General features: G+C 42.3%; 1 protein-coding gene across 1 annotated transcript in view; it reads right to left on the bottom strand.

The window, feature by feature from the left end:
- The window catches only part of cep152 (centrosomal protein 152), a 50,685-nt gene that overhangs the window by 18,572 nt on the left and 4,315 nt on the right, over window positions 1-27,798 (bottom strand). The window contains exons 6-18 of the mRNA XM_084334985.1: window positions 27,594-27,741; window positions 26,879-27,019; window positions 25,693-25,832; window positions 24,795-24,995; window positions 19,989-20,136; window positions 19,784-19,875; window positions 19,288-19,451; window positions 16,560-16,740; window positions 12,987-13,112; window positions 10,101-10,231; window positions 8,233-8,361; window positions 8,022-8,148; window positions 5,639-5,812 (exon numbers count right to left, since the gene is read on the bottom strand). Of these exons, the coding sequence (XP_084191111.1) occupies window positions 5,639-5,812; window positions 8,022-8,148; window positions 8,233-8,361; window positions 10,101-10,231; window positions 12,987-13,112; window positions 16,560-16,740; window positions 19,288-19,451; window positions 19,784-19,875; window positions 19,989-20,136; window positions 24,795-24,995; window positions 25,693-25,832; window positions 26,879-27,019; window positions 27,594-27,741 (1,902 nt within the window). The remainder of the gene's footprint in view (window positions 1-5,638; window positions 5,813-8,021; window positions 8,149-8,232; window positions 8,362-10,100; window positions 10,232-12,986; window positions 13,113-16,559; window positions 16,741-19,287; window positions 19,452-19,783; window positions 19,876-19,988; window positions 20,137-24,794; window positions 24,996-25,692; window positions 25,833-26,878; window positions 27,020-27,593; window positions 27,742-27,798) is intronic.

Here is a 27,798-nt window from a genome sequence, read left to right as displayed (position 1 = left end):
ATTATGATACATTTTGATTTATGATGGGTTTTTGAGTGGCATTTGTCGCTTTAACCCGCCGACCTCCCTCAAACCAGGACTCAATCTGTATCCCTTATCATGTCAGTGGTACATTTTTTTTTTATTATATATATATAGTTAGATAACCTAAGTGGGGAACAACCAGGACTCAGAGATCACTGCGACAGAGAGTAATGCAGTCTAACAGTCATAAATCTTTTATTCAACTTCAGCCCCGATCATAACTTTTTTTTTAGATTTTCTTTTTGTAATGTCAGATACAAAATGAAATACTCTCACTTTTCTGAAAAGAGTTGTTGTTAAATCTGACATTACAAAAAACAAAAAATCCATCAAAATCAGTGTTGTTGCTAATCATTGACACATGCTAGCCTGTAATAATCCCCCCCAGAAAAATTTAATTTGCATTTGATATTGAAAAGATTTCACTTTGTGTGTTTTTTACAATAATTTGTGATGCCATCACACAAACTGGCATTTAAAGGGTTCGAAAATGTATTGAATATGTGGTGGTTATGAACATGGGCTGAAGTTTAATAAAAGATTTATGAAATAAAGTGGAAAGAAATTTCAGCATAAAATATTTTTATGGCGTTTTTGAAGAGGACAATTTAGTTCCCTAATGGTAAGAGTGAGTATTTTTTTTTCAATCTGACATTACAAAAAAACTAGAAATCCATCGAAATCAGTGTTGTTGCTAATCATTGACATTATGCTAGGCTGTAAAATCCACTTTGCATTAATGATATTAAAGATATATATATATATTTTTTTTTTACAATAATTTGTGATGCCCATCACAAACACTGGTATTTAAAGGGTAACATTTCTAAAAGTCCTGCACCAGAATGCAGGAAATTAAGTCTGTAACCAAAAAATCCTGGTGGGGGACCCCCAGACCCCCTGCTTAAAAAGTGGCCTGACTGGCGCTATATTTCACACTATATTTCCCAGCCTGAATTATTTCCCCAGTCCGGCCACTCCTATGGTGGTACTTGGAGCCAGCTACGTTCTCAGGTGGTATTTGGTGTAAAAAGGTTGAGAACCACTGGTAGTACAACCATAACCACTTAAACTATTATCAGATTTGATGCATCTTTATAGTTTGTGCAGTGACAGATTGCATAAGAATAGCTCAATCTGTGTCCCTCCCTTGTGTATAAAAATGTACATGCAATAAAGACTGACATAAAAATATGACCTATTAATGTATTGTTCTAATTTTCTATTAACTATTAATAACTTCAGTCCTCACCAGATATAATACATTTATTTTATATAGCGCCTTACATTAGGCATCTCAAAGCGCTTTACATACATGGCATTATAGCATACGGACAAACACAGTACATGGACAAACACAGTACATGGACTTTCACAATGACGACATGGTGGGGATAATACAGAGAGAGAGAGACAGCTTAGAGACAAGACAGAGAGAACATTTTAAAATAAATAATAATACTAAAATATAGGTGTGTACAGATGTGAACATGTAAGTGATGCAGGGGTTGGGGGGTCAGGAGTGAGGGTATGCAAGGTTGAACAGGTGGGTTTTGAGGTGGGACTTAAATGTTTCTACGGATGGGGCTTCTTTGATGTGTAATGGGAGTTGATTCCAGAGTCAGGGAGCAGCGGAGGAGAATGATTTGTTTTCTGTGGATTTAAGGCGGTAGTGTGGCGTGCTCAGAAGGGGTAAATTGGATGAGCGGAGTGAGCAGGAGGGAGTGTAGTGTTGAAGGAGGTTGTAGATGTAATCAGGTGCTAGGGAGTGAAGGGATTTGTAAGTGAGGAGACGGATCTTAAAGTCAATCCTATACTTGACAGGGAGCCAGTGAAGTGAGGAGAGGACAGGTATGATATGGGAGAATTTGGGGTAGCGGTGATGATGCAGTCTGAGGTGTTCTGAATTAGTTGAAGTTTATGGAAGGATTTTGATGTTGAGCCAATGAGTAATGCAGATTACAGTAATCTAGACGGGAGAAAATGAGGGCATGAACCAGCTTTTCAGTGTCGAAGGGGTACAGTAGTGGTCTAATATTCCTGAGGTGAAAGTAGCATGTCTTGGTGATGTTGTTGATGTGTGGTTCGAATTATATCAAATGTCCATTCCCTTTCAAGATGTTAACCCTTTAAACTGCAGTTTTTGTGATAATATCTGCATTTTTATGGGAAGAATTTGCCTGAACCTTTTAAATGTATTTAATATATTATTTTAGGGTTAGCCCTCCTTGCACAAAGTGTAGATGCACACAGTGTGCTCCTTGCATACGGCTTCTCCACACGTGGAGCAGGTCCTGGCAAACCTTCTGCCATGCAGGTGGATGAGGTTGAGGGCTCGTTGTACCCGAGTCTGCTCATCTCAACAGTTGAGCCTAGGATGAAATGAGCCTAGATCCAAGTGACACATGTTTATTTTAGGGCTGGGACTTCGCATTTATTTCGATTAATTAACTACAGAAAGAATTAAGTTAGAAAAATTGATGCATTTAATCGCATGATGATTTTTCTTTATTGTGTAAGAATGTTACCTTTCAAAGGAGACCAGACTCGTGCATGTGCTATAAGTATAAAGTGTAATAAATCGCAAATAACTTTTTTTCTTAGTCTGGTTTGTTCTTAAAAAAAAATTTAAATAAGAGAAATTGAGATCAATCAAGAGTTTTCTTATCCAATGGTCAACTGTTCTGGAATGTACTACTTGAAAGTACTGCATTTTACATTTATCTCGAAAGGGCTTGAGTTTACAAAAGGTCCTTTGCGCTAACAAAACTGAAATTCTAATTATCGGCTCCAAAACTAAAAAAGAAACATTAATAAAGAACCTGGGGGGACTAACCCCTTGGATCAAATCTGAGGTCACTAGTCTTGGGGTTGTCATAGATTCAGAACTGAACTTCAATTCTCATATTAGCAAAGTGACGAAAACATCGTTCTTCCATCTCAGAAATATAGCAAAAGTACGACCATTTATTAATCAGAACGATGCTGAGAAGCTAATTCATGCATTCATATCTAGCCGGCTAGACTACTGTAATGCACTTTTCACAGGTCTCCCTAAGAAAACCACAGAGAGGCTTCAGCTAATCCAAAACTCTGCAGCCCGACTGCTAACTAGAACCAAAAGGAGAGAGCACATTAGTCCAGTCTTAGCCGCTTTACTTAGCCGGCTTCCTGTAACATTTAGAATTGACTTTAAGGTCCTTCTCCTTACATACAAAGCTCTAAATGGACAGGGACCTAGCTACATCGCCAACACTCTAATAAATTACACACCAGCAAGAACACTGCGATCATCAGCTGCTGGACTACTAGAGGCTCCCAGAAGCAGTCAAAAGAGGATCGGTAATGCAGCCTTTATCAACTATGCCCCAAAACTATGGAACAAACTACCCCAAAACATCAGGGAAGCCAACTCGCTAGACATCTTTAAAAGACAGCTTAAAACCTATCTCTTTGCTCAGGCATTTCACTGATAGATATCTGCTACCACCTAGTGGCAAGAGGAAACATCAGGGATATCCTGACACAACTTGTATTTATTCTTACCCTGCCTACTCTTTTACACTGCCTATCAAATTCATGTGTCGGTTATTGCACTTTTTACTTCTTACTGATGACTATTTTTAAACTGAATCATTTTAAACTATTCTTATTATTTGCTATGCTCGCTCATGCCTGTTTTTTTTTATTTTTTTTATTTTTTTTTATGTCCGTCGGTTAGTGCACTTTTTAATTACTGAATAGAGAGCCTATTAGGATGCTAGATCCTAATGTGAAACACTATGCTGTTAGTAGAACCAGGTTAACTGTGTCCTGGCTGTAGTAGAACCAGGTTAACTGTGTCCTGGCTGTTAGTAGAACCAGGTTAACTGTGTCCTGGCTGTAGCATTGTAGAACCAGGTTAACTGTGTCCTGGCTGTAGTAGAACCAGGTTAACTGTGTCCTGGCTGTTGTAGAACCAGGTTAACTATGTCCTGGCTGTAGTAGAACCAGGTTAACTGTGTCCTGGCTGTTAGTAGAACCAGGTTAACTGTGTCCTGGCTGTAGCAGTTTGGTTTGTTAGAACAGACTGTAATCTTATGCTTATGGCAGATCAATCAGCATGGATTGTCTGTAAACTTTAATACATGGCAGTTTGGTTTGTTAGAACAGACTGTAATCTTCACTTGCTTATGGCAGATCAATCAGCATGGATTGTCTGTAAACTTTCACTTGCTTATGGCAGATCAATCAGCATGGATTGTCTGTAAACTTTATGCATTGTTGTCACTTGCCATATCTTGCTATGCTCGCTCATGCCTGTATTTTTTATGTCCGTTCTATTTTATAATTTTTATTTTATTTTTATTTTACTATTTTTAAACTGAATCATTTTAAACTATTTTTACTATTTGTGTTACTGAAAACTGTAAGCGGAGAGCCTATTGGGATGCTAGATCCTAATGTGAAACACTGTGATTCTACCTGTCTATCTTTTTATGCTCGCTTATGCCTGTATTTTTTACTGTTGTGAAGCACTTTGAACTGCAACCTCTGTATGAAAAGTGCTATACAAATAAAGTTATTATTATTATTATTATTATTATTATTATATATATATATATTATTCCTAAAATTGCTGCACTTTGTTAAAAATTACATTGAATACAGGATTTTGCTGCTTAAACGTATGTATAATGTATTTCATTGATTCACTCGTATACCAAAATTCATTTGAATTGAACAATTTAGTTTTTCGCATCAAATATTGATATGCGATTAAAATGTGATTAATTACGGGGTAACTATAAAGTCTCGAATTAATTCAATTACAATTTTTAATTGAGTCCCACCACTAGTTTATTTACTTGGGATAGCGCCTGTGTAAACAAAGCCAGACTATCCCAGGCCTTTGTTTTGGGTTACTTTGTGTGTAAACCTTTGAAGGTCCTGCAAGATGCATGATGTTTTTATTACTTGAAGGAGTGCATGTCTGAAAGTGTATCGGTCATTGTGCTGTGCATGTGCATGATGAGGACTCATTATGGATGGGGCTTTGAACTTGGTAGGAAACCAATTATTTCAATTCTGAACTTTGTAGTTTTAAGTTCAAGTTCGTCATCTGTATCATATTGTATAGTAGTGTATATAGGAACCAGTTTCTCAGGAACTTTTTTACCATGCATATCTTGTGTCTTACCTATTTCATTTTTTCTATGTTTCTTTTTTTCTATGCCTATTTTTATTATTGTATTTTGCACAATCAATAATACTATTATTTCACTGTATGCCCTGATATGTATGTGACAAATAAACCTCTTGATTCTATAGTAGTGACTATATACCTGTATCACTGTACATACCGGTAGTAATACTATAACACTGCACATACATCTGATTAGCACTATTACTCCGTAGTTTATATATTCTATATCCAGTAATCACCTGTGCATTGTATATTGCTATTGCACATTACTGGTACATTTGCACTCAAATTAGATGCCAAACTTATTTTTGTTGTACTTAAGGGTGACAATACATTTTTAATCTAATAAGATGTCAAAGGGTAGTCCATGAGAGGGCAGCGTCGAGGCATGTGGGAGACTGATGAGGCATGAGGGACATGAGGTTTTACCTTCTCCTGCTCCTCCTTCCAGCTGGCCTGTGCTGAGGAGACCTGCTGCTGGATCTCAGTCTCCTTCTCTTTGGACCAGAGGGCTTTGAGCTGGTTGACCGAGGCCTGATGCTGAGCCTCCAGCTCTGCCCTGAGCTTCTCCAGAGCCGTACCGCTCTGCTGTTTAAACGTCAGCTGGGGATGAGGAGGAAACCCATCCGTTAGAACCAGGGCTTGACATAAACTTTTTGGCTCACCAGCCCCTGTGGCTAGTGGTTTTCCAAAGTCACTAGCCAGTAGCCACTCATAATTTTCACCAGCCAAAGATCACACACACAACCCAAATATCCTGTTTGTTTTTATAGTGTAAAGTTTGGCGACTTGAGACAGAGAGACTCTCATTACGCGTGACGCAAGTAAGCTCGCACAGTGTTCCGAGAGAGAAAGAGACTAATTACACACAATGCAAGTAAGCGCGCACTGCGTTCCGAGAGAGAGAGAGAAAGAGACTCTTCACTACGACTCAAACGGTGACGCTGCACGGTCTACCCGACAAAGTAAGAGTGATGGAGTCAACATGCCACTGCCGAATTCTACCTGCATTTGTCGGGTGTTAATGTCAAGCCCTGGTTAGAACCCACTGTTTGCCAACAGGTCATCCTTGTAGAAAAGACCCATTTGCTTTGTGAGATTCAGTGTCATAAATAAGGTTGGGTATCGAGAACCGGTACCAGATTCCTAAGAACCGTGGATTGGGTCAGAAACGCGATTTTCTGACGATTCCTACCATCCTGGGGAGGCAGGATGGCCTAGAGGTCAAGAGGCCAGGAACAGAAAGGTCACTGGTTTCATCTCTGGCCCAAACAGGAGGGTGTATTGAGCAAGGCACTGAATGCCAAAACTGCTCCAGGGGCATTACACTGCAGGAGACCTTGCACCCTGACCACTCTGATGAAACGCATATTTGTGGTGGACTGTGTGTATGTGTAAGTAGGAGGGATATGAGGACTGCATGTAATGTATGTGTAACTAGGAGGGATATGAGGACTGTGTGTATGTGAAAGTAGGAGGGATATGAGGACTGTGTGTATGTGTAAGTAGGAGGGATATGAGGACTGTGTGTATGTGTAACTAGGAAGGATATTGGGACTGTGTGTATGTGTAAGTAGGAGGGATATGAGGACTGTGTGTATGTGTAACTAGGATGGATATTAGGACTGTGTGTATGTGTAACTAGGAGGGATGTGAAGACTGTGTGTATGTGTAACTAGGAGGGAGACAAATTTCAATTGCCTTGTGTACATTTGACAATAAAGTAATTTTCTTCTTCAATGGAGTGTTTCTGTCGCGCTCATACAAGTGAACTCCATATCTGCAGGAAAAAAGCACCATATGACAAAGCATTTGAATGAATAAATTGCATATACATAGCACTTTTCTCCCAGATACAGTTAGCGGTAGCAGCCGACATTTGTCTTTTATACTGAATGTACTGGTACATTAAGTTCACCTCCAGGTCATCCCCAGAAACCCACTATCAAAGAAACTCCTATAACTTTAGCCTTGAGGGGGAGGATGAGCAGAGTGGATAAGTGTCACTGAACAGCGATTTATGGTTAACACTAACAGCTTACATTCCTTGGCAAGAGTTGTCTCCTTCCTTAGGTACTAGCTAAGCAAAACTCAGTATTATCCCACTATACACAGACATATGAATTTAATAAGCCTAAACAGATGGTACCTACAGGCTACTGCAAATAAAGAGAAAAAGATACCCACATGTCATGGTTGACATAATAGAGACTAAATGACAAGAACAAAAAGGGAAAGATTTTTTTGTTCTTGATATTTAATCTTCTCTCAAAATATCATAACCGGCTGACAGGCAGAATTGAAATTGGAAAAAACCCAAACAATACCCAACCCTAGTCATGAAAAGGCAGCGCACAGAGGAGATGCAACGGTATGAAGATTTCATATTACGATTATAGTGACCAAAATGATCACGTTATCAGTATTATCACAGCCTTGTTAAAATGTGCTGAAAAATATTTATTTTATATTGAAAACTGCAAATAGAATTAGCAGCACTATGCACTTTGTTTGCATAAATTATTATTATTCTCTCACACATTGCGCGCTGCGCCTGAAACTGTCTGTTGTCAACGTCTTTGGTTGATGCTGACAGTCTAGACGGTATTTACTGTGAGATTTTCAAATCACAGTAATCAAGCATGGTTTTAATGATAATTAAAATTGTAACTGTATTACTAACGGACAGGGAATTCTACTGTGATCATCATTAAAACCGTTTCATCCCCAACGCAGAGGTGCTGTGAAGCCGGTTTGGTGACCTAATGTTTGGACCAACCGTCGGGTCTCACTAAGTGAATCATGTGGATACCTCATTCTCTCTGATAACAGCTCCTTCCTCATCTCTGCGCTGCTCCAGCAGGTCCTTCTCCTTACAGACCGATACGTAGAACTCCTGCGCTGCAAGCATCTTATCACTGGCCTCGGACAGCTCAGCTCTGTGTGGAGGTAAGGACTGGGAATAAATGGCAGAGAATACAAGAGAGCTACATCGTCAGCAAAGACAGATGATGGACTCTTACTGTAGTTGTTGGATGTGTTGCTGGCACTGTGCAGTCAGCTGATCCACCCGAGCTTGGTGTTCTTGTGAGAGTTCTGATCTGACCCGGTTCACAACGTCATCCCGGTACTGCTGCTGAGTCCGCTCGTGCCTGAACACAGCAGAGGAACACACACAGACGTTACAACTGAATAATCAAGTGTGTTTTTTTGTCAACGTTTATTCGTTTGCCATGTCGTGAAAGGTTTATATGAATATTTTAAAACTCCCACGTCAGTGAAGTGCAGTGATGATAGTATTACATTTTCGTGCTATGAGAAAATTCTATTAGATTTAAATAATGACCAGGATAATTTGTCTTCTAGCAAAACATTTGCATTTGTCCAGTCAAGTTCTAATTCTGAGAGACTGAAAAAGACAGATCCATTTCCAAATCTTGAGTGCGATTGAGAATAATTGAACATCCTTATAACACAAACCCAATACATCCAGACATAATGTAACATGTACACCTTCCATCTTCCATGTCCTACCTCTATATCCAGACATAATGTAACATGTACACCTTCATGTCCTACCTCTATATCCAGACATAATGAAACATGTACACCTTCATGTCCTACCTCTCTATATCCAGACATAATATAACATGTACACCTTCATGTCCTACCTCTCTATATCCAGACATAATGAAACATGTACACCTTCATGTCCTACCTCTCTATATCCAGACATAATATAACATGTACATCTTCATGTCCTACCTCTATATATCCAGACATAATATAACATGTACACCTTCATGTCCTACCTCTATATATCCAGACATAATGAAACATGTACACCTTCATGTCCTACCTCTCTATATCCAGACATAATATAACATGTACACCTTCATGTCCTACCTCTATATATCCAGACATAATGAAACATGTACACCTTCATGTCCTACCTCTCTATATCCAGACATAATATAACATGTACACCTTCATGTCCTACCTCTCTATATCCAGACATAATATAACATGTACACCTTCATGTCCTACCTCTATATATCCAGACATAATGAAACATGTACACCTTCATGTCCTACCTCTATATATCCAGACATAATATAACATGTACACCTTCATGTCCTACCTCTATATATCCAGACATAATGAAACATGTACACCTTCATGTCCTACCTCTCTATATCCAGACATAATGAAACATGTACACCTTCATGTCCTACCTCTATATATCCAGACATAATATAACATGTACACCTTCATGTCCTACCTCTATATATCCAGACATAATGAAACATGTACACCTTCATGTCCTACCTCTCTATATCCAGACATAATGTAACATGTACACCTTCATGTCCTACCTCTCTATATCCAGACATAATATAACATGTACACCTTCATGTCCTACCTCTATATATCCAGACATAATGAAACATGTACACCTTCATGTCCTACCTCTCTATATCCAGACATAATGTAACATGTACACCTTCATGTCCTACCTCTATATCCAGACATAATGAAACATGTACACCTTCATGTCCTACCTCTCTATATCCAGACATAATATAACATGTACACCTTCATGTCCTACCTCTAAATATCCAGACATAATGTAACATGTACACCTTCATGTCCTACCTCTATATATCCAGACATAATGAAACATGTACACCTTCATGTCCTACCTCTCTATATCCAGACATAATGTAACATGTACACCTTCATGTCCTACCTCTATATATCCAGACATAATGAAACATGTACACCTTCATGTCCTACCTCTCTATATCCAGACATAATGAAACATGTACACCTTCATGTCCTACCTCTATATATCCAGACATAATGAAACATGTACACCTTCATGTCCTACCTCTCAACAGTCTCCTGCTTCTCCTGGTCCAGCTCCTGGATCATCTCCCTCATCTTGGTGCACAGCTCGGAGTTGGCAAACTTCAGCTTCTCCTCTCTCTGCCTCAGCTCCTTGTTCATCTTCTCTAGGCTCTGGAGTCGAGGGACATAATTCCACATCATTCATCCCAAAAAGAGACCTCCGTTAGACCTTTTTTAGACCTCCCTGTGACGCAGCGGAGGCTGGTGTTCCGGGTTAAAAGTCAGTATCTTAATGTTCTCAGTATCGATTGATTGAATTTTACATGGCAACTTTGGAAAAAAACACATACATTTGAAGCAAGCTTCTCATACAAACTATTAAGAAAAGTCATCAAGGATAAATACAAAAGATAAAAGATTATTTCCATTATGGTCCATTATGGGGGGGGGGGGGGGGGCTGAGCAGCATATGTTACAATACAGCACCTACGACATCAACAACAATGGAAACAACAACAATACGTAAATATATCGATCAGGCTCAGGATTAGTATGTAGCCGACAACCTGAAAGCAAGACATCTGGGTCCTCATTTATCAATAATGCGTAGAAAGTGTTCTATTTGCGTTCCTAAGCATGTCTCTACGCACAGGAAAATCGGGATTTATCAAACGTGCATACACAGGTCCTACACTAGTGTTGTCAAAAATATAGAAAAATCGATACATATCGATTCTGAATATTTTAAACGGTTTCAATACTCATTTCCCGAAATATCGATATTTAATTATTAATTTTTTTTGTATAAGGAAGTTGCATTGTTCATTTCAATACCTGTAATAGTACAGTAGTCCACACACACATGTGCATTCAGTTAAGTCGGAATATGACTGTAATACAAACAGTTCAGTTTGTCAGGTACATGCAACACAGTGTTTACATCTGTCTGCTTGAGAAAATACCATGTTCTGCAATAAAAATGATTGAAGTGAGATGAACAGTTATTTTTAAATGTGTGATCTAAAGATAAACAAAGGGTTTTAAACGTGTTATATTTATCTTCTCTTATAGTACCAGAGAGAAGCTGAGGAGAATCAACCAGCAACAAAAGCAAAAATATGTTTTTTACATTTTAAGATTGAACCTTTTTCCCCATGGTATCGAAAATGGTATCGAATATCGATACTTTTCAAGGTATCATATCGAAGTTCGAAATTCCAGTATCGTGACAACACTATCCTACGCACACCTGCAAGTACTCCGTGTTGATAAATGCCACTTGTTCTATGCTCCACGCACGTGCACGATTTTAAAGGAAAACTCCAACATTTTGGGAAATTAGCTTATTTAACATCTTCCCTGGAGTTAGGCAAGAAGATACATACCTTTTTTGTCTCTGTGCATGCATTAGGTTTAGGGAACGCCCGCACCGTTAGCGTAGCTTCATCACTGGAAGTGGGTCAGACTTTTACCCTGAAGTTTGTCATGACAAACCAATAAAAAAATCGCGAATTAACCGGTGGCTACAACAACAGCCCCACCGTTCATTGTAAACAATGATGCATGTAGTTACTGTGTGTTGTTGTAGCCACCGGTTAATTCGCGATTTTTTTATTGGTTTGTCATGACAAACCAATTACATAATCCTATGTGTAAAGAAACAACATATTCCAGTTAACGGTATATTTTTTTAATGATTTCTTTACGGCGTAATCAATACTTCCATTTGTATAAATTGCGTTAAGCGGCTGAGGAGGCTGAGGAGCTTGTCGCGGCTCATGCTCATGCTCGGCCAATCAGAGCAACGCGGAAGGGCATGTGTTGGCTGCCGAAAGTATTCACGCGGACGGGGGGGGGTTCCTCCGCATACCCAAGGAAACTATAAAAGGAGCGTTCGTCACGTCAGGATACCAGTGTTCTATGCTCCGCTTGGTGCCAGACTTTGGTGCCAGTTATATTGAAGCCTATGGGAGATGCATTGATAAGCAGAATATACAAGCTATTTGAGGAAATGTACATCGACCAATATACCAAATGTTAGCTAATTAACAATAAATTGCTGATGATTCTGACAAACGAGGTAATAACTTGTTTAAAAGGCCATAAACAAGGAAATGGCTGATCCCATTCAACTCATTTATTTGTTTGCTATGTAAGTGAAAGGTTTATATGAATATTTATAAACTCCCACATCAGTGAAGTGCAGTGATAGGATTACATTTTCGTGCTATGATAAAATGATTAGATTTAAATAATGACAAGGATAATTTGTCTTCTAGCAAAACATTTGTATTTGTCCAGTCAAGTTCTAATTCTGAAAGACTGAAAAAGACAAATTCTGACAACCGAGGTAATGAAAGGCCATAAACAAGGAGATGGCTGATCCCATTCAACTCAATGTCGTCCGAACTGAAAGTTTCCACACTTGACAACAATGTGCGTTCACACATTACAGTGACGTGACGACCCTTCCTTCTGTTATAGTTTCCTTGCCCCGTACCAAGTAAGCCATGCCTGTTGTGACTGTGAAATTACCACTTGCTGTGACAAGAGGGTGAAATTAGGTTATTAGATTCTAAAGCCATTAATGGTTGTGAGTGATGGCACACAACAGTCAACTTCACACATAACTTACAAACAAATCGATGTAATTTCCACAGACCGGAACACTGAGCTGCAAAGAATGAAAGAATATCTCTACTTGTACCGTAGTTTCAACTCTTCTTACTTTACGTCCAGTTGTATTCTATTTAGCAGTTGTGTGTTGATGTTTGGGTGAATTCTCCGTTACATTGGTAACTAATTCAGTGTGACTGCACTCCTGCTACTACTGTACTAATGACAGGAAGGGCTAAAAACATCTATATACAGAAAGAATATTATATCATTCAGGCCTCGGCTGATTTCATGTTAAAACTCAACAAACCTCCACTTGTTCCTTTAAGTGCCGCTTGTCCTCCTGTAGTTTCAGCAAGTCCTGTGATGCTGCCGTTATGTCCACATGCTGGGCCTGACTGGTCCCATTGTCCACATGCTGGGCCTGACTGGTCCCCTTCATGTGTGGAACAAACATTTATATTTAGTCATTTAGCTGACGTACAAGTTCTGTACAACAAGTCAGCAGGAAGGGTACAACTCTGGTAAGTGATATTGTTTGTCTAACAGTGTCGAATTTGAGTGCATATTAGCATAGTAGGTAATAATATAGGCAAGGTAGATTGATACTAGTGCATACTAGTAAATGACAGTACAAAAGGTTATTATTTAAAATACATTTTTTATTTCAGATCAAATTGAAGAAGTGTGTGCTTAGTCGAACATTGGGTGGGTTTCAGCAGTGGGAAGTTCGTACCACCATTGTTTGATGACGCCCCCCACTCCCAGCAGTGGTTCGGCAAAAAATATAGTATATATAATATATATATCTGCTTAGAAAACGAAAATGTGAGGGTGGCTGGGTGGCGCAGCGGACATTGCGCTCGTCACCAACGCAAGAGACACCGGGTTCGAATCCGGCTGTCGGCGTTGCCTCCGGCATGGGCCGGCCGTCATACTAACTCAATTGGCAGAGTTAGCAAGTGGAAGGCGATGGGTGGTAATCTGGACGTTGTGGACGGTGACTCCTACAGGTCGGTTGGGGGACGCCTGCACAGCAGAGACAGGAAATGGCGGGGGTAGTGTGAGCCTCCCACACGTTACACCTCGCCAATGAGAGTCCGCGCTGGCAGGTGAAAAGATGTGACAGGCTGCCTCCTCATGTATCGGAGGGAACACGTGATGCAAGGCTTCTATCCTCCCTACAACTGGCCAATGGGGGGCATATGCGAGCAACGTTCAAGACAGGGCAGGGGAGAATTGGAACAGCGAAATTGGGATGGGAGAAAAATAGAAAAAGGAGAAAAAAGTAGATAAAAAAAAGAAAACGAAAATGTAATTATAATTTTTTATTTCTTTACGTGGTAAATACACAGGTCACAACATGTTTACAGGCAAGTTTGAGTTGTATTTCGTGACTGTTGGGGGAACTAGGCTACACTGGCACACAAAAAGTTGGTGTGTTCCTTTAACAAAACATATAATCCTCCCGTGAAACATAGTTTTCCCTGATGAAACGGTTACCAGTTTTAACTCATTCTGCACCATCGCTTAATGCGCCAGAGGGTGCTATTACGCCATCGCTTTAATCAATGGGGGGACTGCGAGATTTGCGAGGGCTTAAAATATATCTTATATTATAGCTATGGGTCTAACACCCGTCGATTGTCAGTGAGTTGCTTCCAGTCAACATGTACAAAACGGATTGTTTTTTCATTCGTACATTTCCGTTTTGAATATGAATATAGTTTGTGATTCTTAGTAATCCCAGGAAAAGACGCGATAATAGCCCTTTAGTGGAATACACTAAACATGGTCATTTTTCGCCTGATTATCGAATCTTTCTGAAATCAACGCTAGATTATCATTATTATCCTTCCTCATGCAAGAATGAAATGGCCCTCGTAGCGCGAGGCTCCCCCAGTCCCCTCCTGCACCGAATGGCACACAGCTACACACAGACAGCCGCGATCGCGGTAGAAAGAAATATCAGATTAGATCAACGCAAGATTTTATATATAGAGTCCTTACCTGGTATCTGATGTAATGCAAAAGAAATAATCCAATTATCTGATCGCCATTCCAAATACTGCTCGTGGAGGTCCGTCCCACATTACCGAGCGTTACACATGAACGGGCGGGCAGGGTTAGTGTACCATGCCATCGTTGTAAACGCTAGTCCTGCCGGAGTATTTAAACCCTGCCCGCACGGCTCAGATCGGCCCTGAAAAGAAACTACACCATTTCTAATAGAGTGCAATACCCGCTGGAAGGCGTAGGCGGCGGTATTTGCCCTTCTGCAAGCTCAGAACCATTCCGAACGACAACATCAGGCTGGATGGATATAGCTAATAAAAGAAATAGCGATTAAAACCCGACTTTTCTCGTGATTGCCACTGAACGGTTGGCGAGTTAACCCGACTTTTTTCCGTGATTGGCGTTGAATGAGTTAATGAACCATGGTCAAATTCCCTGACTGTATAAAAAAATAATAATAATCACAGTAAATATCGTCGACTGGTCTCCCAGACGCAGGCACAGCAACGTGGGTTTGTTTTGCAATGAAAACATGATTTGTGGTTTGGTGAATCGATTTCAGTGTATCAGTACCAGTACTTTTTGAAGGTTTTCAGCACATTTCTACAATACCGTGATAATGCATGATCATTTGTCACTATAATCGTGATATGAAATACCATTACTCTAACTGTAACATGAATATACAATATACAAATGTGACCACTGAATCAGTCCGCAACAATGGAATCTATGGAATCAAATCCTCACACCAAGACATTGCATAAACAATATTCAATTAATAAATTAATCAAATAGATAAACATGCAAGTTAACACTATGATCGCCGGGAACGAGTTTTCACGTCATTCCAAGCCATGCTCATTCTGCCGAAGACGCCGTAACTCGTCTTTGATGTCAATATTTCAAAAATCTGTCATCGAAATCATATTTCCTTTCCGGAGCCCTGAGACACAGTGCAAAGCTCCACTCAACTCTCTAGCGGTTCAAGAGCGCCATCTGGTGGCCGATCGGCAGATCGCCAACCGGATATTAACCTTTGAACCGGTAGTGCTCATCCATATGTGGTCCGGACACTCGCTATCATTAGAGAGACTCCGTCTTGATACAGTGAACATCGATCGGTGCAAATAACTCGAAAAAACAACATGATTTGGACGTATATACTATTATACAACCTGGAAATGGATCGGGCATTTCTACATCCCATAATAGAAAAAAATCTGTTCCACGCTCATCTGCCAGCGGCGCGAGGAAGATACGGTAAGATCCAGCGTTATATTCTAACGTGTTCTTTACTAACTGCTCTGATGAACATATGACCCACTCTGGATGAATCATCTAACGCTGCCCACGGAATTATAAACGATCCCCCGCCCATCCGGTCATCATCAGATGATACGTAGAAACTAATAGAAGTACCTCCAGTTAAAATTTATTATCTGGCACAGATCGCTATCAAACTGTATTTAATCATGCATATAATGCATTTGGAGCTATAAATCAAGTTCTGGAGAAAGCTGCAGAAAACGATAAAAACATACTTATAACTTTAGACCATATTTTAGTATGAATATGTGAATGAAAAAGTTTAACGTTGCTACACCCTGAACAATACATATAGGACATTGAATGGGCCATAATAATGGCAATTTAGCAATACAATTTAAAAAGTTATAGCCCTGCAAAGAAGGGGAACTTCTCCATAGACAAATAGAGCTGGCGAGGGATGGTAAATTATGAATTTAACCCATGGCGATTAAAGTGTTAATTTTGATTCATAGTCATTGAAATTTTTTCCAAAACAGATCTGAATTTCCATATTGATTCAAGCCCAGAGCCTTGTACTAGAGGCGGTTCTTCTCACCGTGGAGCGGGGCCGGGCCTCGTCTCGCTGGGCCTGAGAGAGCAGGAGCTCCTCCTGCAGCCGACTGATCTTCTGCCTCTTCCCCTTTAGACTGGCCAGGCAGCGCTGCAGCTCTGCCTTCAGCTCCCGTAGAGCCTCCTCCTGAGGCAGCTTGGGGTCCGACCGGGTGGCCAGCGCCGTACTGACCACACAAGACGAGACATGTTATTTTAGATTCATGTTATGTGTGCTTATAAGCCTTATATACTCCCAATGTATTACATATAAACTGAGGGGGCCTTTGGCAACATTTATTATGTGGATACAGACACTACTGCAGGGGTCCCTAACCTTTACTACTGCAGGGGTCTTAAACCTTTACTACTGCAGGGGTCCCTAACCTTTACTACTGCAGGGGTCTTCAACCTTTACTACTGCAGGGGTCCCTAACCTTTACTACTGCAGGGGTCCCTAACCTTTACTACTGCAGGGGTCCCTAACCTTTACTACTGCAGGGGTCCCCAACCTTTACTACTGCAGGGGTCCCTAACCTTTACTACTGCAGGGGTCTTAAACCTTTACTACTGCAGGGGTCCCCAACCTTTACTACTGCAGGGGTCCCTAACCTTTACTACTGCAGGGGTCCCTAACCTTTACTACTGCAGGGGTCTTCAACCTTTACTACTGCAGGGGTCCCTAACCTTTACTACTGCAGGGGTCCCCAACCTTTACTACTGCAGGGGTCCCCAACCTTTACTACTGCAGGGGTCCCCAACCTTTACTACTGCAGGGGTCCCTAACCTTTACTACTGCAGGGGTCTTCAACCTTTACTACTGCAGGGGTCCCTAACCTTTACTACTGCAGGGGTCTTCAACCTTTACTACTGCAGGGGTCCCTAACCTTTACTACTGCAGGGGTCCCTAACCTTTACTACTGCAGGGGTCCCCAACCTTTACTACTGCAGGGGTCTTTAACCTTTACTACTGCAGGGGTCCCCAACCTTTACTACTGCAGGGGTCTTCAACCTTTTCTACTGCAGGGGTCCCTAACCTTTACTACTGCAGGGGTCTTCAACCTTTACTACTGCAGGGGTCCCTAACCTTTACTACTGCAGGGGTCTTCAACCTTTACTACTGCAGGGGTCCCTAACCTTTACTACTGCAGGGGTCTTCAACCTTTACTACTGCAGGGGTCCCTAACCTTTACTACTGCAGGGGTCCATAACCTTTACTACTGCAGGGGTCCCTAACCTTTACTACTGCAGGGGTCCCCAACCTTTACTACTGCAGGAGTCCCTAACCTTTCCTACTGCAGGGGTCCCCAACCTTTACTACTGCAGGGGTCCCCAAGCTTTACTACTGCAGGGGTCCCTAACCTTTACTACTGCAGGGATCCCCAACCTTTACTACTGCAGGGGTCCCTAACCTTTTCTACTGCAGGGGTCCCCAACCTTTACTACTGCAGGGATCCCCAACCGTTACTACTGCAGGGGTCCCCAACCTTTACTACTGCAGGGGTCCCCAACCTTTACTACTGCAGGGATCCCCAACCGTTACTACTGCAGGGGTCCCCAACCTTTACTACTGCAGGGGTCCCTAACCTTTACTACTGCAGGGGTCCCTAACCTTTACTACTGCAGGGGTCCCCAACCTTTCCTACTGCAGGGGTCCCCAACCTTTACTACTGCAGGGGTCCCCAACCTTTACTACTGCAGGGGTCCCCAACCTTTACTACTGCAGGGGTCCCCAACCTTTACTACTGCAGGGGTCCCTAACCTTTACTACTGCAGGGGTCCCCAACCTTTACTACTGCAGGGGTCCCCAACCTTTACTACTGCAGGGGTCCCCAACCTTTACTACTGCAGGGGTCCCCAACCTTTACTACTGCAGGGGTCCCCAACCTCTACTACTGCAGGGGTTCCTAACCTTTACTACTCCAGGGGTCCCCAACCTTTACTACTGCAGGGGTCCCCAACCTTTACTACTGCAGGGGTCCCCAACCTTTACTACTGCAGGGGTTCCTAACCTTTACTACTCCAGGGGTCCCCAACCTTTACTACTGCAGGGGTCCCTAACCTTTACTACTGCAGGGGTCCCTAACCTTTACTACTGCAGGGGTCCCTAACCTTTACTACTGCAGGGGTCCCCAACCGTTACTACTGCAGGGGTCCCTAACCTTTACTACTGCAGGGGTCCCCAACCTTTACTACTGCAGGGGTCCATAACCTTTACTACTGCAGGGGTCCCTAACCTTTACTACTGCAGGGGTCCCTAACCTTTACTACTGCAGGGGTCCCCAACCGTTACTACTGCAGGGGTCCCCAACCTTTACTACTGCAGGGGTCCATAACCTTTACTACTGCAGGGGTCCCTAACCTTTACTACTGCAGGGGTCCCCAACCTTTACTACTGCAGGGGTCCCCAACCTTTACTACTGCAGGGGTCCCCAACCTTTACTACTGCAGGGGTCCCTAACCTTTACTACTGCAGGGGTCCCTAACCTTTACTACTGCAGGGGTTCCTAACCTTTACTACTGCAGGGGTCCCCAACCTTTACTACTGCAGGGGTCCCCAACCTTTACTACTGCAGGGGTCCCCAACCTTTACTACTGCAGGGGTCCCTAACCTTTACTACTGCAGGAGTCCCCAACCTTTATTACTGCAGGGGTCCCAACCTTTACTACTGCAGGGCTCTTCCTGTGTACCAGTGTACATGTGAAGCCTGCTCTACCTGTGAAGCCTGCTCTACCTGTGAAGCAGGCCGTTCTTCCATTTGGCCTTCTTGATTCCCAAATTCATATAGGATTCCGACAGCTGGTTGTTGCAGTCTCCATTCAGGTCCAAGGATATAACGCCGTGCTTCAACGCCGACTCATAAAGCGTGATCTGCTCCTTCAGATCTGCCAGATCCTCCTTTGTAATAAAAACATAGATCAAGATTAAGGTTCTTCCTTCTTTTGCTGCATTTAAAAAGTATGATCTCCGACCACTGTGTGTCGACTTGTAACGGTCTTAGCTGATTTTTATAGTTTATTCTTATTTGTATGAATCTACTGATAACTGTGTCTTTGTTTTGTAAGCTTGTCATCGCTGTAAATGAGGGTAACCTCAGTGTCTTATGAGTTGAAATAAAGGTTTGAAATGTAATGAAATGTCTCGATGAACACGTTCTGAGCAAGTCTTTTCTTCCCTTGAGTAAACAGCACTGCAACAAAGAACCTGTCCTAGTAAGAAAGAATGCAAACCTGCAAGACGCTGTTCATGTTCTCACTCAAGGCTTTAGCTGATTGAGTCTGTTGTAGTTTGATCTGCATCTGAGTCATCTCCTGCACTGAACCTGAAGAACAGAGGGAGAGAGAAATCAAGGGATATCTAGTCAGCTTTCAGTTTTCATGATGCAGCGGATCGAGGGGAAAGACATTATGATGCAAACATAGACCCTCCTCTCACCGGTTTGGAGCAGCTTGGCACACTGTTGCTGGCTCTCCTCCAGACGCTGGTTGAGGGTGTTGACCACCGCGGCTCTGTCCACCTGCTCCTCCTCCCTCTGCCGCTCCAGCTGCTTCCCCTGCTCACGCAGCCGCTGGCCAGCCTCAGTCTGACAACAACATGCGAGCTGTTTACCTCTGATCAGCCTCAGTCTGACAACAACATGTGAGCCGTTTACCTCTGATCAGCCTCAGTCTGACAACAACATGCAAGCTGTTTACCTCTGATCAGTCTTAGTCTGACAACAACATGTGTGATGTTTACCTCGGTCAGCCTCAGTCTGACAACAAGATGTGTGTCGTTTACCTCTGATCAGCCTCGGTCTGACAACAAGATGTGTGTCGTTTACCTCTGGCCAGCCTTGGTCTAACAACAAGATGTGTGTCGTTTACCTCTGATCAGCCTCGGTCTGACAACAAGATGTGTGTCGTTTACCTCTGGCCAGCCTTGGTCTAACAACAAGATGTGTGTCGTTTACCTCTGGCCAGCCTCAGTCTGACAACAAGATGTGTGCGGTTTACCTCTGGCCAGCCTTGGTCTAACAACAAGATGTGTGTCGTTTACCTCTGGCCAGCCTCGGTCTAACAACAAGATGTGTGTCGTTTACCTCGGCCAGCCTCGGTCTGACAACAAGATGGTCGTTTACCTCTGGCCAGCCTCAGTCTGACAACAAGATGTGTGCTGTTTACCTCTGATCAGCCTCGGTCTGACAACAAGATGTGTGTCGTTTACCTCTGATCAGCCTCGGTCTGACAACAAGATGTGTGTCGTTTACCTCTGATCAGCCTCAGTCTGACAACAAGATGTGTGTCGTTTACCTCTGGCCAGCCTCAGTCTGACAACAAGATGGTCGTTTACCTCTGGCCAGCCTCAGTCTGACAACAAGATGGTCGTTTACCTCTGGCCAGCCTCAGTCTGACAACAAGATGTGTGCTGTTTACCTCTGGCCAGCCTCAGTCTGACAACAAGATGTGTGCTGTTTACCTCTGGCCAGCCTCAGTCTGACAACAAGATGTGTCGTTTACCTCTGATCAGCCTCGGTCTGACAACAAGATGTGTGCTGTTTACCTCTGGCCAGCCTCGGTCTGACAACAAGATGTGTCGTTTACCTCTGGCCAGCCTCAGTCTGACAACAAGATGTGTGCTGTTTACCTCTGGCCAGCCTCAGTCTGACAACAAGATGTGTCGTTTACCTCTGGCCAGCCTCAGTCTGACAACAAGATGTGTCGTTTACCTCTGGCCAGCCTCAGTCTGACAACAAGATGTGTGCTGTTTACCTCTGGCCAGCCTCAGTCTGACAACAAGATGTGTCGTTTACCTCTGGCCAGCCTCAGTCTGACAACAAGATGTGTGCTGTTTACCTCTGGCCAGCCTCAGTCTGACAACAACATGTGTGCCGTTTACCTAGTCCCATTCACAAGCTTACCAGGTGAACACATTAGGGCAGTCACTTTTTCCACAAATTCGTTTATGCAAACAGAATCCTCCATTATAACCCCACATAAGAGTTTGAACATTTACCAAGTTCAAATGATGAAATAATAACCGCCCTAGAGCACGTTATATCAGGGGTTCATGTACATTTTCCATTTCAACAAAGCCCTTTCTTTTTCTACAGACACAATTGGATTAGAAAATGTAGGTCGCTATTCAGTATGATGTATGACTGTATCGGTAGGGCAATATAACCATCAACTAGATCAGGGGTCTGCAACCTACGGCTGTGGATCACTGTTGCTTTAGCATCTTAATGTTACTTTGCGCTTGTCTGCCGGCTCCAGGTTGCATTTTTCACCGATCATCCAATACAGCGTTCGAAAGTTTAATTTGCCGCCTTTCGATCGCCACCACACTCAACCAATTGCGTGCTTCGGGTCTTGAGTTACATGATGATATATCCGGCGAGCGTCATTTGACAGGCCGCTCCGTCAAATGACCACGTCCGGTAATGAACAGCCCTGAACTGACCAATCACGGCTGATAGCGAAAATGATTGATCACTGTTGTAGCCAACGAGCGTCCACTCCGAAAGAGATCCCACACGGGCGGGTGAGAGTGGGGGAAGGTGACAAGACGAATAAGTCCATTGTTTTGACTTGCGTGTCTGAATGAATGGCAGCGGTACACACATTACCAAAACCTCTCAAACACTCATTTTCCATGGGGTTTTTATCAAATTTGGACCTGTACTACATACGACTTCAGGCTATGGAACCATGGCATTTGCCAGCTCCTACCTCTATGCTGGAACTTAAAAACAGGCATCTGGCAACCACTAAACAGAAATGAGAGTACACACAACTTTTACTTCAGTGTTCAAACCTGTTTCTCTAATACATTAGTAGATCTTTATTGACTTAACAACTTCAGAATGTTAATGTCTCTTTCAAAAGAGACCAGACTCATGCATGTGCTATAAGTATAAAGTATAAAGCTAAGCTTTGCAAAAAAGGTATGCAGTCATCGATGCTTAACTCATTCAGGGCCAACAGCGCCCTCTGCTGATGGCCCTTCTGGGCCAACGCTTTATCCAATGGAGAATAGGACTTATTTGCGAGTGCTTAAAAAACATATCAAATATAATAGCAATAGATCTAAATAACAGTGATCGTCAATGAGTTGCTTCCAGTCAACATGCACGAAACAGATAATTTTTTCATACATTTCCATTTTATACCGTGATGAATATCAATATATTTCTAGGGCGTTCTGTCTCATCTCAATAAACTCCAGCAAATGGAGCTTAAATGTATTTCTTTAGAAATCGTGCCATTTGTCGCTTGATTTATGAATAGTTTTCAAATAAACGCTAGATTATCGATAGCATGTGTCCTCATGCACGAAGAGAAGCGGGGTGTGAAAAATCGCTTCTCCGTACTTTGTTCGGCGCGAACCTCACACACACGCTCCGATGGCGGTGATAGGAACATCTGATTACCCCAAGATTCGTAACATAAAGGCCTTACCTCACATCTGATGTCATGCAAAAAAATTAATCAAATTCCTGAACGCGTGTTGCTTTATGACAGGTCATGAGTGCAAGAATGTGACAATTTGACCATGTGACCGCGGCAACGCGGGAGAGCGGCAGTGCGGAAATAGGCTGTCTCTAAGACAAACTCTAACCTTAACCAGCTCCTTAAAGGGGAACTATCTTATAAATGGCCTTTTTGAGTGTTTAGCATTGTTTCCTAGCTATGTGAACTTATATTAATATGATCTATGTCTCAGAATTCTCATATTGGCGCATTCTTCCAATTCTCCTCTCACAATATTCACCCTCACTGAACTGAGTAATTTGAAAATGTGCGCGATATGTGATGTCAGAAAGACACCGCTGCATGTTAATGTTCAGGCGGCGCCGGCACGGCGCAGTGGTTTAGGAGCCCAGGCTCAAAACGGCTCGAGATCTTGAGGTAGAAAAATGCTGTTTTTGAGGACTTGATTAGAAATACAAAACAATGAATAAAAAATATATATATATTACAGAGGTGTTCCATAGACTCACAGGAATTGTGTAAAAGTGCCCAAATAGTGAAAGAAATAGTAAAATAGTTCCCCTTTAACAGCGCCTAAACTTAACCGTTCTAACCTTAACCAACTCCGAAACAATGCCTAACCTTAACCTTAACCATGCCTAACCTTAACCATAGAAAGAATATTGCCATTCTCTTTGACAAACTCTAACCTTAACCAGCTCCTTAACAGCGCCTAAACTTAACCGTTCTAACCTTAACCAACTCCGAAACAATGCCTAACCTTAAACTTAACCTTAACCATGCCTAACCTTAACCGGCAAAAGAATACACGTTAAAAAAAAAAATCACGTTAAAAAAAAATGCATGGGATTCGAACTCGTCAACAACGAACCGCAGGACCGCGGACCGCTGCTATGCCAGGTGAGCTGAAGCGCCGAATGAAAATCATGGCGGATTCCTGCGGCGGTTACCTAATTCCGCTCGCGCTCTGCCGCTCCGCTCGCTCTGCTCTGCGGTTGCCGCGCCTGCCGCGGGGCATGGCGCAGCCAATCAGGGAAAACGCGGAAGCAAAAGCAGCACTCATGACATGTCATTAAGCAATAGGCTTCCTGAACGCCATTCCAAATATTGATCGCGTTTATTGATCCAACGTTATATATCCAAAACACATGATCCACGCTGATCTGAGTGTCCTTAGTCCATCTGTTATAACGATACTGCATGCCCGAGAAGTAAAACCTGGACCGGACTTATTTTTTTGATGCACAGTCCCAGACTCCCAGCCAATCCAATCCAATGATGTGCAATACCATCCGGGAGACGATAGGCGGCGGTATTTGCCCTTTGCGAGCTCAGACCCATTCCCAATGATAACGTCAGGCTGGATGGATGAAAAATGAATGGATATAGCTAATAAAATAAATATGGATTAAAACCCGAGATTTCTCGGGTTTGGCGCCCAGAGCATGGCGAGTTAACCCGGACTATCTCGGGTTTGGCCTCCAGTGAGTTAAGAGGTTAAGGGGATAACTATATATAAAACGTTAATACACTGTTATCTTCATTTTAGGGTAAATATGTTTTGCGGCTCCAGATTTTATTTCGTGGGAGGGGGTAAATGGCTCTTTTGATAGTAAAGGTTGCTGACCCCTGAACTAGACCATATCACTAAAATGGTTCACGGCTACTTGAACAGCATATGCTCATATGCATCTGTGGGCAGAAATATTTTTGAGATACTTAGCATTTCTTTCCCCTCTAGACGGCAACAGTGAGTGAGATGACTGACCTGCTCACTCAGAGCCTGGGAGCAGGAGTCCAGCTTCTGCTCCAGCACGAGAAGCTTGGCCTCGTGCTGTTCCCTCATGACGGTGGCGTCCCGGTCGTGCTGCTCCCGCGCCCTGGACAGTGTGTCGGAGCGACACAACTCCGCCATCTGCTGCTTCATGCTGTCCAGTGCAGCCTCCACCAGCCTCTGCTTCTTCAGGTTCTACACACAGCGACGCAGGCAATGACTCCATGGAAGGTGGTAGTAAAACTCAAGAAGCTTTCTTAGGGACGAGTAATGTTTTCCTAGAGTACTCGCATGAATGAATGAAAAACATTATTACCGTTTAGGGAAATAGATTTTTACAACGCATCTTAAAGCAGCAATAACGAGATATTGCATGGAATCACAATGCACAGAAATATACCCAATGCTTAATGCGTATCGTCAGTCAAAACAGTCAGTTACCATTTGTAATAATTACATGACCTCCACTCAGTCTGCAGCAGGTATCTCCGCTCATGAAACAGAATGTCTGTATCAATCCTAGTCTATGAACACTACGCAAAGCGGGTGACATGTCGTTGGCACGATTTGGAGATCCACTAACACGAACCACTGTTTTTATCATTTAGATCATGTTAAGCTACATTTCAACGCAACAAATACTTTGTGGTACGCTCGTGCTCCACAGCTGACCAGTGTTGTCTTCCTGCAACAACTCACACCTTTCAGAGCGAGATTTCTGTTTCAGTGGCACAAAGCAAAGAAAAAGAATTAATAAAAATCGAGCACCCTCAAAAACCACTAGAGTTCAGGTGAAACAGCGAGTAATCAATTACTCACGTCCATCCCTACTTTCTATTGATTTAATGATCTCCATTTAGCTTCTAACAGCCTGGTCAGTGGCAGAACTTACGTCATGGTTTCTCTCAGACAGTGCCTGCACTTCCTGTTCCAGTGACTTGGTCTTGTTTTGAGCCTGAGCCTCCCTCCCCTTGACCTCCTCCATTAGTCCGCTGGACTCCTTCAGACTGACCGCCAGGCCATCCTTCTCATCTATCAGGAGATAACAACAAATCATTATTATAACATGTAGCCTACCTAGCATGTTCATTGGGGCTATAGTGTGAATTTCGTTTCACTTTTTATTTTAAAAGCCAAATTGCTAAACACTAAATGACTGTTGCAGAGAATGATTGATTGATTTTATTTGACATAATAAAATACAATACACAGGTGCATACAGTATACAAATATATCAGGATCGCGCAAGAAAGTCCTTAGACTTATTTCCATTGTGGTCCCATTGCGGCTGATACCGTTGGGTGACCTGCTCTGCAATGCTCTAGACTGACGATTCTTTGGCAACTTATTATATCTCAACAGTAATTGACAGTACTCAAAACAATAAGACTTTTCACATCGAAATGTTCCGGTGTGAGACAGGAACTAAAACAACGACATCCAATAAAATGACGACCAAGCCAAGTGATTGGAAAGAGCTAGTCGTCTATCAAACCCTCTAGTGACACACGCGCTTGTTATGCGCAAGACACTTGCGCGCATACACAAATGCCTGCTGCTAACACATAGCTGCCTGGCATCCTGATGCGCTGCGTTTAGGAAGGGCGTTGTAGAAATTTTGTTAAGTTCTTAATTATATTCTGCCCAAAATCAACAGTCTCTTATTGCTCCTTTAATAGTCCATTCATCATCCAATAGCTGCAGGAAATTCTGGTGACAGAAGCAGCCAGAAATACTTCACCCGTGAGAGGTACGTTTCAAAAGGAGCCTTGGTCAGAAGGCATATACGTGGAATTTTCCAATTTGCATCAAAGTAAAAAGAAAAATGCCTGCTTTATGTCACTTCTGACTAACTCCTTTCCATGAGTAGAAAATCACAACACTAGTGTGCCAACAGTCTATTTACGTTTCAGCTAAACAGTTGGGATTTTAGGGGTTCTGGTTATCAGATCATGGACAAAGTATCATTGATAGTCAGCTGTCTGATGAATTCACAACCCCTATACATATATAAATGTGTATATATATACATATATACACACATTTATATATATATATATTTTTTTATATAAATATACCTTTGACAATTGCAAACTGGTGTTCAACATATCTCATATTGCGCCTTGAATCCTCCAGTTTACGTTCCAAGTCTTCAATTTGTCTCTGTTGGGCCTTGTTTAAAATCTGCAGCTGTGCAAGCTGCTGGTTATTAGTTGTATCTGAAAAACAAGAGCCAAACATTATACACAGCCTAGTTAAGGAAGAACTAGTCTTATTCATGGCATTCTAGTTGGGGAGAACATGGCAGTAGTTCAGACGAGGAGGGATGTGTGGTAGAAATTGTATGTTTCCCCTCCCTCCCATTCAACCAGTCCAGGGATTCAAACTTGGTCCAAATCTTGCTCCTCTATTAGGTTATAGTTTAATAAAGGTATAACCTGTAAATCCACCAGAACAGCGACTTCTAGGAAAAAGAGCCGCGCTTGATATTGTGCTTGGTTTGCTTTGGTCTGACGTGTGGGTGTTGGTTTAGTGACTTACAGTACTATACTGTGAATTTCTCCAGACCTCTCGTGGCCAGCAGTAGCAACCCCTCCCCTACACCCACTGAAATCCAATCCAATCCACACATCAAAGACAAAAACCAAAAAAACTGTAAACAAAACACAGTACTGTGTGTTGTCATATTTTGCCTAGGGGTCGCTGTTTGACGACATTACAGATTCTACATTTTCACGTTACCGAAGTCCTAGTTGTATTAATACAGCAACAAAATGAGCTCAGAAGACTCACTCTGTGCAGAGTCCAGGAATTCTCTCTGCAGATGGTCAAGGTGAGCACCTTCATGGGGAGCCTGTGAGCTGAACATCTTGGGTTGGTGAGGGTTGTAGTTGACCTTGAAATGGTCGACCCCTCTGTCCACTGATCCTGGGTCAAAATTCTGAGGAACAAAAATATCACAGTTTGAAACTGAGATTAAAGAGTGAATTAAAAACAT

The sequence above is a fragment of the Notolepis coatsorum genome, assembly GCF_963971535.1.
Source record: "Notolepis coatsorum genome assembly, chromosome: 18".
NCBI classification, from domain to species: Eukaryota; Metazoa; Chordata; class Actinopteri; order Aulopiformes; family Paralepididae; genus Notolepis; species Notolepis coatsorum.
Note: the sequence above shows the minus strand (reverse complement) of the source record. Positions and strands in the feature narration are given on the sequence as shown.